This window comes from Spinacia oleracea, chromosome 6, assembly GCF_020520425.1.
Source record: "Spinacia oleracea cultivar Varoflay chromosome 6, BTI_SOV_V1, whole genome shotgun sequence".
Lineage (NCBI taxonomy): Eukaryota > Viridiplantae > Streptophyta > Magnoliopsida > Caryophyllales > Amaranthaceae > Spinacia > Spinacia oleracea.
In genome coordinates, this window is record NC_079492.1 from 119,167,925 (window position 1) to 119,179,769 (window position 11,845).

The 11,845-nt window shown below is 37.0% G+C and overlaps 1 protein-coding gene across 1 annotated transcript; it reads left to right on the forward strand.

Annotated features, from left to right (window-relative positions):
* Positions 1-3,274: 3,274 nt before the first annotated feature.
* LOC110793451 (uncharacterized) lies at positions 3,275-4,444 on the forward strand. The gene has a single exon (XM_021998325.2). The coding sequence runs from the start codon at positions 3,275-3,277 to the stop codon at positions 4,442-4,444; it is 1,170 nt and encodes a 389-aa protein (XP_021854017.2).
* The last annotated feature ends 7,401 nt before the right edge of the window (positions 4,445-11,845 follow it).

Sequence of the window (11,845 nt, forward strand, 5' to 3'; positions counted from 1 at the left end):
TCCCTTCGCCGCGTTTCCTCTCCTCCCTTCGCCGGCTCTAAGCTTCCCCTTAGGTGTAGTGCGGTGTGTGCTGTGGTGGTCGACTTGAATGGTGGAGGTGTTGGGCGTTAATGGTGGGGGTGGTTGGAGGTGGTGGGCCGTGAATGAGTGGTGGTTGGAGGTTTTCAGATTTGAATGGTGGGGTGAGAGGTTAGAGGTGAAGGAAAGAGGGGTTAATTTTTATAAGGGTAACATGGTACTTTTGTCATTAAAACGAGGACGTTTTTAGCGAAATAGGACGTCGAATAAAAACCCCCTTTGCAAATTGTAACTGCTACGTAGAATACAATTGATTTCTAACTTCTTTTTTTCGTTTCTTTTGATGTTTTATGTCTATCATGAATCTCTAATTTCCAAATGAATAGCATTGTCTTTCTTTTCTCATTCTCATTCTCATTCTCTTACCTGTCACATTATCTGTATACAGCTACGGGCTACCACATCATCAATCACATCATACGATTTTTTTGTCTTGGTTCGAGACCTCAATTTTTCGTATCAAACAAACGAATGTAGATATGGAAAACGTGTTGGATCGAGTTTGTGTTTAATATTTAGCGGGGTGGAAAACCTCAACACTAATCCCAATTGTTTAATTAAGCGTGTCGTGTTGGATTGATGCGGTTAATTAATCATGTCGGAAAATCTTAACGCTAATCCGTTTTTTTTCATGTCCGTTTTGTGTCTTGTTGTCATTTTTCTCATTAATGTTGGCTTCATTCTATAGGTTTATCACCAAATACATTAAATTATTTGGTTGATTTTTCTTAGGCGGTTGGAATCGTCTTGGTTCCGTGTTAGAATCTCAAATTAAAAAAAAATTGAAAGAATTTTAAAAATGAAAATAAAAGTAAAAATAAAAATAGAGAAAATCATAAACATTGAATTAAGATGTATAAGTTAAATGAAGTCATCAATGTATATTCTCTCCCTCCACTCTGTCCTGTCCAACGTCATATTTTCCTCAAAAATTCCAAGAAATCTCATATCGTGCTCAATCACCTTCCTCCAATTTTTCTTAGGTCTTCCCCTACCCCTTGCAATTCTATCACTTTTCCACCCTTCTATTCTCCTAACCGGGGCATCACTTTATCTTCTGCTTACATGTCCAAACCATCTTACATGATTTTCCATCATCTTAAACTCAATTGGTGCAACCCCTACTTTCTTCCTAATAAGCTCATTCCTCAAACGCTCCTTTCTTGTATACCCACACATCCAACGTAAAATTAGAGTTAATTAAGCATAAAATTAAAATCAAGTTGTCCTCTGAGATAAGCAATGCATATTCGTGTAATGTATAAAGATAGCCATAAGATTATTACAATTAAGGGTTTGATCAGCATAACTGAACGTAAATATAATAAAATACGAGATAATAAACCACGACGATAATGATAATAATATATTTCCTATTTTTTTGACGGGAATTATAATAAATTCCAATATATCACTGTAGTCTGTAGGCGATATAAAATATGGTAAATCCTCTTTTTCTTTTAATTGCAAAAATTAATTTCCTATTAATTTATTTTTGCGACCAATAAATAATAAAATATACTCAAAAGGTCTTTCACGCATAAGGCATACAATAAATTTTTTACAGTGATTTTGAAAAAATATTTTTTATTAAAATAAAAATATTATCACTAAAAATGAGGGTTCAAGAGGGCGCGCGTTTCTCTCTCTAGTTTTTCTCTCCTGTTTAGCAGTGACGCCATGGCAAGGAAAGCTAGAGCTCGGATGAAGGCAACAAATTCGAACCTCGATAAGAATGGAAGTGACACACAAGCTACTGGATCATCTGCGAGAATCTTGGAGGACCTTGCACAGGAAAGGGAGGTGTTGGCGCCACTAATTGTTAATACCCAGAATGTTGGAGATGGCGGTTTTGGGGATATTTTATCTCCGGCGGCGTCGCTTTTGGCTCTGCAACACCAGTCATCAGCACGAAGGGATTTCTCTGAGTGGCTATCACACATTCACTCGAACTCGAGGCCGATTGCGTGGGTGGATGACATTGAAGGTAACCCTGTTTCTCCGATTAAATTTGGGGATATAAGGAGTAACTTGAACACTGATTTTGACATAGCTGCACATAATACTGTTAATACTGAAGCAACTCCACATAATACTGAGAACATTTTGAATCAATCCATACCTTTCCATAATCTGGAAACAGGGGATTGTGTGACTATTGATTTAGAGGACATTCAGGAGGAAATTGATTATTGGAACTTTGCTGTAATGTGCTATGTGGTGGGTGCTAATCCCCCTATTCATGTCATGGAAGGGTTCATTCGAAGAATTTGGAGGAATATGGGGGTGGACAAGGTGGTATTGGGGGCAAAGGGGGTATACTTGGTGAGATTTGCTACAATGGAGAATAGAGATGCTGTGCTAAAACTGACTCGACCCTTTTTTGATAGTAAACCAGTTGTACTGAAGCCTTGGACTCAGGACATGGATTTCACAAAGGAGGATTTGAGATCTATCCCAATCTGGGTGAAACTGCACAGGTTGGGATTCATGTATTGGGGGGAGAGAAGTTTGAGCAAGATAGTAGGGAAGCTTGGGATACTGAAAAGGGTAGATAATGCAACTGCAAAGAGAGATAAATTGCAGTTTGCTAGGGTGCAGGTGGAGGTGCTTGTAGATCAAGAATTTCCTGAGGTGCTCAAGTTTGTAAATGAGAAGGGGGTGATGGTGGAGATTGATGTGGAGTATGAGTGGAAACCACTGGTATGTACTGTCTGTAAGACTATGGGGCATGATGCCAGAAAATGCAGGAAGGGTGGTAGTAGAAAGATGTGGGTTCCTAGACAACAGGCTGCACCTGTTGTTGCACCAATTACCAGAACTGTTTTGGTGCCTGAGAATGGTGGGTTCCAAACTGTGTTGCAATCTAGTAGGAGGAGAGAGCAAAGACCTCCAATTATTCCCATTGTGAACCATTTCCAGGTGCTAGACACTGATGATGCCACAGTGGATAATGCCACAGTGGAGGATGATGGGGGTGAGGATCAACTTGGGGGTGATGATGTAGGAGGTGAGGAGATGTTGCAGAACATTGTTTCTGGGAGGGGGGACTCTCCTGGTCACAATGGATAGGATTGTTAGTTGGAATGTGAGGGGGATCAACACCCAGAGGAAGCAAAATGAGGTGAAGGCTTTTATTCACTCTCATGGAGCTGGGTTAGTTGGTCTCCTTGAGACAAAGGTGCCTCATACAAAAATGGGGGCCTTATATGTTAATATGTTTAATGGTTGGTGTTTCACTACCAACAGTAGCAGCTGTAAGGGAGGGAGAATTGTGTTAGCATGGAATCCAAATGCTTTCACTCTTAGTGTTCTGAAAGTTACCAGTCAATTGATTCATTGTTTGGTTTGTCCAAAAAGTGGGAGTGTGGATTTTTGCTGTACTTTTGTCTATGCTTTTAATCAGAGCAAGGAAAGAGAGGATCTATGGAGGGATCTGTGTGGCTTGGGTATTGGTGTGCACAAGCCTTGGATAGTTCTGGGTGATTTTAATTGTGTTCTAAATATAGATGAAAGGGTGGGAGCTCCTGTGAGGCATCAATCAATGGTTGCCTTTAGGAATTGTGTAGATATATGTGGCCTAGAAGATGTTAAAGCTGCTGGACACTTCTACACTTGGAGTAATAAACAAGCAGGGGAGGCTAGGGTGTTTTCTAAAATTGATAGGGTTCTGGCTAATGACTTGTGGTTTCAGAATTATCCTAATGCTGAAGCTGGTTTTTTGTCTAAAGGAGAATATGATCATTGTCCTATTGTGCTTGCTGTGTACCCCTGTGATAACATTGCAAAGAAGCCTTTTAGGTACTTTGTCATGTGGAAGTATGCTGAAGGCTATACTGATCTGGTCAAGGTGAATTGGTCAAAGGGTGTGGTTGGTACTCTGATGTATCAGGTGGTTCAGAAGCTAAAAAGAATGAAAGAGGTTTTTAAAGAGCTGAATAGAACAGGTTTCAATGATATCCATGCTGCTGACATAAAAGCTAAGCAAGATTTGGATTTGTGTCAGAAGAATCTTCACCTAGCACCTGGTGATAGTGAGCTTGCTGATAGAGAAGTTGAAGCTGCTAAGAGGTATAAATTGATGCATGCTGCTTATATTTCTTTCCTGAAACAGAAAGCAAAAGAAGCCTGGGCAAAGGATGGAGATGAGAACATCTCTCTCTTCCATAAAAGCATTAGAGCTCGAATTATTCATAACACAGTGCATGCTATCCATGATATGCATGGTAAGTGGGTGTGTGATCCAACATCTGTGTCTGCTGCTTTTCTGGAGTATTACCAGAATCTCTTGGGCACTAAAGCTTCTAGTAGAAGTCATGTTATGATTGATATTGTGCATGCTGGTCCAACACTTGAACAGCTGTAGAAAGACCAATTATTAGCCCCTGTCACTAATGAGGAAGTCAAGTATGCTATGTTCTCTATTAATGGTGACAAAGCCCCTGGCCCAGATGGGTTTGGGAGCCATTTTTTCAGAGAAAACTGGAACATAGTTGGGGAGGATGTAACAAAGGCTGTTCTGGACTTTTTCCACACTGGAAAACTCCTAAAAGAGATTAATTCCACTACTATCACTCTGATTCCCAAGACAAAATGTCCAAAAAATGTTACTGAATTCAGGCCCATATCCTGTTGCAATGTAATTTATAAATGCATCACAAAAATCCTCTGTGAGAGAATGAAATGTGTACTACCTATGTTGATAGCTGAGAATCAAGGGGCCTTTGTGCATGGTAGATTTATCATGCATAACATAATGATGTGTCAAGAAATTGTCAGACAATATGGAAGGAAGAATGCATCACCTGGTTGCTTGATCAAATTAGATATGCAGAAAGCTTATGACACAATTGAGTGGGATTTCTTGGAAGAGATGCTGCTTGCTTTGGGATTTCCAGCTCAGTTTGTTAATTGGATCATGGTTTGTGTTACAACTCCCAAATTCTCAATCATGCTAAATGGTTCAGCTCAAGGATATTTTGCTTCCAGCAGGGGGTTAAGACAAGGGGATCCCTTGTCTCCTTTATTGTTTGTAGTATGTATGGAATATCTGTCTAGAACTCTATACAAGGTGGGTGAGGATGGCTGCTTTAAATTTCATCCAAGGTGTAGGTCTACAAAGTTGACTCACCTCTGCTTCGCAGATGATCTCATCTTATGCTGCAAAGGTGAGTTTCACTCTATTCAGCTGCTTCTCCAAGGTTTCAAACTCTTTTCTGATACTTCTGGTCTGAAGGCTAACATTCAAAAGTCAGCTGTGTATTGTGCTGGTATGAAAACAGGGGTAGTTCAGCAGGTAGTGGACTTTTCTGGATTGCCTTGGGTTCTTTTCCCTTTAGGTATTTAGGGGTTCCTATTTACTTTAAAAGAATCACTAATGCTGATTGTGAAGGATTAGTTGATAAAATGATGGCAAGAATCAAGACTTGGAGTTCTAGGAACTTGTCTTTTGCAGGAAGGATAACTCTTATCAATTCAGTCCTCTTAAGCATCCACTCTTACTGGGCTCAAGTGTTTATCCTTCCCAAACATGTGCTTAAAAATGTTGAAGCTATCTGTAGAGCCTTTTTATGGCAAGGCACTTACTTCTGTTCTAAACCAGGTTATGTTGCCTGGGATAGAGTTTGCAGACCTAAAAAGGAAGGGGGGTTAGGAATAAGGCAAGTTCAGGCATGGAATATTGCAGCTTTAGGGAAATATGTTTGGGCTATAGCTAGAAAACAGGACACAATGTGGGTTAGATGGGTCAATGCAATCTACATTAAGACTGCAGGTTGGTGGAATTATCAGCCAAAAGCTGATAGTGGTTGGTACTGGAGAAAGATTTGTAGTGTGAAGGAGAAACTAAAGAGTTTGTTTAGTGAGGCTGAGTTGGATCAAATGCCTAAATACTCTATCCAGAAGGTATACCAGAAGTTGGTTCAACAGCATGAGAAGGTCCCTTGGGGATCTGCAGTGTGGAATAGAGCCTCTATTCCCAAGACTAGAGTGATTTGCTGGCTGATGGTCCAAGGGAGACTGCAAACAAGAGAAAGGCTACATAAGATTGGGGTCTGTAACACTACTACATGCTTGCTTTGTGAGGCAAAAGATGAAACTCACCCACACCTTTTCTTTGACTGTGAATACAGTAGAAGATGTCTACAGGGGGTTGAGGAATGGCTAGATATTCCTACTAGCAAAGTACATTATATGGGCCTGCTGAGGTGGGTTAAATGGAAGAGCAAGTGCAGCAAATTTCAAAAGACAGCAATACACACTCCTGTCAGTGCTACTGTGTATAATCTATGGAGAGCAAGAAATGATGCTCTCTGGAATCAGAAGGTTCCTACTCCCTCAACTACTATCAGATGCATTCAGAGGAGTGTGATTGACAGATTAGCTCATATAGGTGCTAAGCAATCTAGCACAAATGACCAGATTTGGTGGAAGAGCAAATGCACTGTTTAGGCTTTATTTCTTCTCTTTTCTTCCCTATGACTGTTGTCATGTTGTTTGTTCCTTAGTCTCTCTGGCCTAGGACTTTGTTTGTAATCTGATTTTTTCAAGCAATGAAATCTACTCTGACTTATCCAAAAAAAAAAAAATATATTATCACTAAAACCAGATAAATAAATTTACGTATATATGTATATATATAAGGTTAAATTTTAAAAATTTTAAGTTAACTTTTACTTCCTCCATTTTTTTATTATTGCACCATTTTCCTTTTTCGGAAGTTGCATATTAATTGCACCATTTCCTTTTTTAGTAAGTTTACTTACATGAAATGACATTTTTATCCTTGTATGGGTGGTGGGGACCAAACCCCACTTGTTCTTTACCTACAACTTGTACTTAATCACATGGGTATTTTTGTCAACCTCTCACCTTTTACCACCTTTCTTAATTCTTGTGCCCAATGTAGATGGTGCAATAATAAAAAAATGGAGGAAGTATTATACACCACTAATTGACTACGGAGTACATAATATCACAAATAATGAATTTGTGATAATTTCAAATATATCACTGTAAGAGATAATAAAAAAATGGTAAATCCTTTTCTTCTTTTTTTAAGTTTAAAGTGCAAAAGTTATTTTCATATTAATTTATTTTTGTGATCAAGGAATAATAAAATATATACTTTGGAAGTTCGGAGTTCGGGTGAAATGTAAATAATAAACCACCTCATTTAATCGTTTAGACAATAATTATAAGTAATTGTTAGTTTTGAAATTAATTTTAATTAAAAAAAAGGAAAAAAAAGGAAGAATTGACCACCGACATTAATGGTTTCAGTAGTAATTTGTATAAAAGGATGAAATGCGTATCCAAGATTTCAATTACAAATTAATTCTCTCCAAAAAAACAAAAACCCTAACCGATCAGTATTTGTGAGTTACGTTGGTTAAATCAATAATGGCGGACAACAATGAATCCAACAATCGGAAGAGAAAGAACATCCATGAAAAAGATAATGGTATTGATTTTAAACTGGGTCTTTCTCTCTCTTCTTCAATTTCAAACGACGATGATCATCTAAATCTTCAACTTGGTCTTCCTTTCCCCTCTGCAACTTCAAACGGCAACGATCTTGTTGTTTCTTTTCCCGCCTCTTCAACTTCAAACCACACTAACCCTGATAATCTGAATCTTGATTTGAATCTTTCTTTCACCTCTTCAAATTCAAACCCTGATAGAAATTTGAGGACGCACGCAGAAGTTTTGATGGACCCGAATAATATAACAAAATTGTATTTTTATCATTGCATTACATAAATAAGAATTGTACAACACTATTTGCTTTGGTAGAACACTTGTTTCTACCCCTCATATTTTGTGGGAGCTCTCTTGATTGGCTCACCTCTCAACTTATGCATACAACTTATTTATAGTTGGTGTATCCTACTTTCTAGATTTTTTTTACACCTTATCTAATATTACATAATTCCACATCACATGTCCTAGATGCTTCTAGATACACCATCACTTGATTTTTCATTACTCATGTAGATTTTTCTAGAGTAACCTCTAACACTCCCCTTAATCTAGAAAAATCTTGTACTTTAAAAATATTTCATATTTCGAAAATCTCGTTGATGCACTTGTCACAAACCACCAATCGACATGAACGCTTGAGTTCCATTAATGTTGGCACCCGTGTTACCAACCTCTATCTTCTCGATACCTTTTTATTAGTCTTGATCATTTTCTCGTTGGTATCCATGTTACCAACTATCTCACTAGTGCACATGTCACCAGTTATCTCCTGAAATTTTTCCTCAAATTTTATTTTGTTATTGGTGCTCATGTCACCAATCATCCCGCTAATGCTCTTGTCATTAGCAAACTTTAAAATTTTCTTCAAAATATTTTCTTCTACATTTTCTCCATTGGCATTTGTTTCTCCAAATTTTTCTTTTGTTGTGGTGCTCATGTCACCACCAATCACAGCTAATGCTCATGTCATTAGCAAACTCCAAAATTCTCTTTGTGAATCTTTTTTTTGTCACCAACATACTCTGCTAATGCCCTTGTCATTAGCATCCTTCAAATAATTTCTTCTTCAAAACCTATTTTCTTCTTCATTTTTTTTTCATCCTTCCTTATTTTTTATCATCAACTTTAATTTTCTCCATTTTCCTCCATAAATTTCTTCTTCTAGTTTAATTTTCCCAAATTTGTTATTCTTTAAGAAATTTTAGATTTAAAACTTACCTCTTTTCTCTTCCATATTTTCTTTAAATCTTGTAACCCTTCATGTCTTGGGTATTCGGTCTTCGATCTTCAATTTTGTCGTAATCAATTTTCCGGCTCTGATACCATGATAGAAATTTGAGGACGCACGCGGAAGTTTTGATGGAACTCAATTATATAACAAAATTGTATTTTCATCATTGAGTACATTGATAAGAATTGTACAACAATATTGCGAGAGCACTACAAGAAATAACGATTTTAGCGACTGCCTTGTTTAGTCACAAAAGATGTGAAAACGGTCGTAAAAATGGGTTTGCGACTGAACAACAGTCGCTAAAACCCTTGTCGCAAAATACTTTTGGTGACTACTATGGCTGTCGCAATTGGTTTGCGACTACCTATAGCGACAACGTTGCGACTGATGATGTGCGACTGCATATCAAATGTTTGCTACTAAAGAGCAGTCGCAAATTCTTCAAAAAAAAATTAAAAAATATATGAAATTAACAACTGAAATTAGTTGCTAATTTTATTTCAAGAAACAATTCATATAACGTCTCAAAATTATAGAATACCAAAGAAGAAATTAATAAGGGAACTATTATTCATTGCACAATTGCACGCATACACCAAAAAAACTAGAAGTTAATTACATATCTAATCGAGAAATTAAATTTACTAAAAAAGAAATTACTAAGGGAACTATTATTCATTACACAATCGCACAGATACACCAAAAATCTAGAAAATCGAATACCAGTAATTTAATAGAACCATCTTGTCCTTCATACTCAAGAACTTTGACCTATAACCAGTTTAACAAAATTAAAATTACAATGGTTGGACAAAAATTCCAGATCTGATGTACTAATAAATATCCTAATACTTACTAATAAGCTATAACTTCCGTATATCTAAATCTTAGCTATAGTCGTCAGGTTGATCTGGTTCGCCAATAAAAATGAGAGAGAAGAGTGAAGGTTTGACTAGTTGTGCTTGCAAATTGGTCTTGCTGGACTTGTGTGCTTCATTAGAATAATTACTGAAGAAATGTAAACTGCTTATAGAATTAGAGTTTGCTTGTTGTTGGATAGGAGTTGAGAAGTGAAATAAAGAAAGATAAAGTGGAAATTAAAGAGATAGGAAACGGCGGAAGATAATGAAAATGGGTTAGGGTTAGACTACTTTGTTTATATACTTGGGTTAAAGTTGTTGAGAAAAGCAAGGGTGGGTTTTTGTTTTTTATGCGTGCAAGAATGTGGGGCAGGTTTAATTTCTGAATTTCGCTAAACATTTAAGCTGTATTATTTACTCTTAAGTCTTAAGTGGCAATTTTTATTGAGCATTAGGTAGCGACGGCTTAGGTAGTCGCAAAAAAAATATACGCCGTCGCAATTTCTTTTGTATTTTAATTTTATTATGCGAAAGGCTTTGTTACTATACTGGAGTCGCAAATGTTTGGAGGTAGTCGCAAAATTGCGACAACTTTGCGACTAATCTTTTTTCAGTCGCAAAAAAAATTTTGCGACTACATTTTTGTCCGTCGCTAAAAAACAGTCGCAAAATCGAGTTTTTCTTGTAGTGGAGCTCATGTCTCTCACTTATCTCTTTTGTAGAACTCTTGTTTCTACCCCTCACTCATATTTTTTGTGGAGCTCTCTTGATTGGCTCACCTCTCAACTTATGCATACAACTTATTTATAGTTGGTGTATCCTACTTTCTAGATTTTTCTACACTTATCTAATATTACATAATTCCACATCACATGTCCTAGATGCTTCTAGATACACCATCACTTGATTTTTCATTACTCATGTAGATTTTTCTAGAGTAACCTCTAACAAACCCCACTACTACTTCTACTTCAAACCCGACACCAGAATTGAAACGAAGGTGTGGCAAAGAACCCATGAACCCGACAATCCACCACCGTACAAGACATTCCCACCACCGCACCCGACATTCCCACCACCGCACCCGACAATCCAACCACCGTACCGTTGGGCGAATAATCAGCCAGCGTCCGTCCATTCAATCAGCTACTTGTTACAAAAAGGGATAACAACAGTAAACGACGAAATTCAATGCACGCGCACGTACTGCAAACGCAAATTCAACCTGGAATTAAACATCGTGAAAATGTTTGTAGAAATTTCGGAAGCTGTATGAAAACTTAAACAAGATGGGTCAGGGTGGAACAAATGCGCTCCCAAGAATTGGATGGACCCTTCTTTGGTAATTCCCATTTGCAAAGAGTGAAAGCATACATGCAAGATGTTGGTGTCTGGTGAAAACAATTCAATTAACTGGTTATTTTTGTTATTGGGAAAAGGCCTGAAGTTTTGTAACATGCACAACTAAGGTATTTCTGCGGCAATAAACTCAATAACAAACCATGGCCCTCGTGTGTGAAGGATGAGTTAATTTTTTTGGTTGCTCTCAAGCTTTGCAGTCAATTAGATCCAGATAAAAGTCATGAGTACAACCTTGATGATCTCAAATGTGGTTATATGCCATAATGCCAATGCCGTAAGTACACGCGTACAATCATGCATATTTTCTTTCAAGTAGCTACGTACTCCCCTTTTGATGATAGTGCCTATAAGTACGTGTTTGTTGTTTCAAGGAATATTTGGTCGATATTCCTAATAATACTAATCATAGTTTTTCTTTACGTAAAATGTAGCAATTTATTGTTTCTTTTTAATTCATTTTACGTTTATGTAAGCACTCGATCCATTCTAATTTAATTTCACCATGAATATATATATAATTACAAACTTACAAACGGATAACTAACTAATAAGAAATAATCTATCAATTACAAATTTACAACGTATTTGTTTATCTAATTCGTATCCAAAACGAAACCCATTTAAAGACCCAAATAACTAATACATTAATTAAGTATTTATAAAGCATACATAAAGTACGTATACGTGTTTGATCAGTAGTAAGACTAGTAACATGATAAGTACAACATAATTCTTTAATTTTAATTTAAAGTTGCCAAAAAAAAATCGATTAAAATGTTTACGTTCGAGGAATAATAAAATATAGAATGAAAATTCTCCTATTTCATTA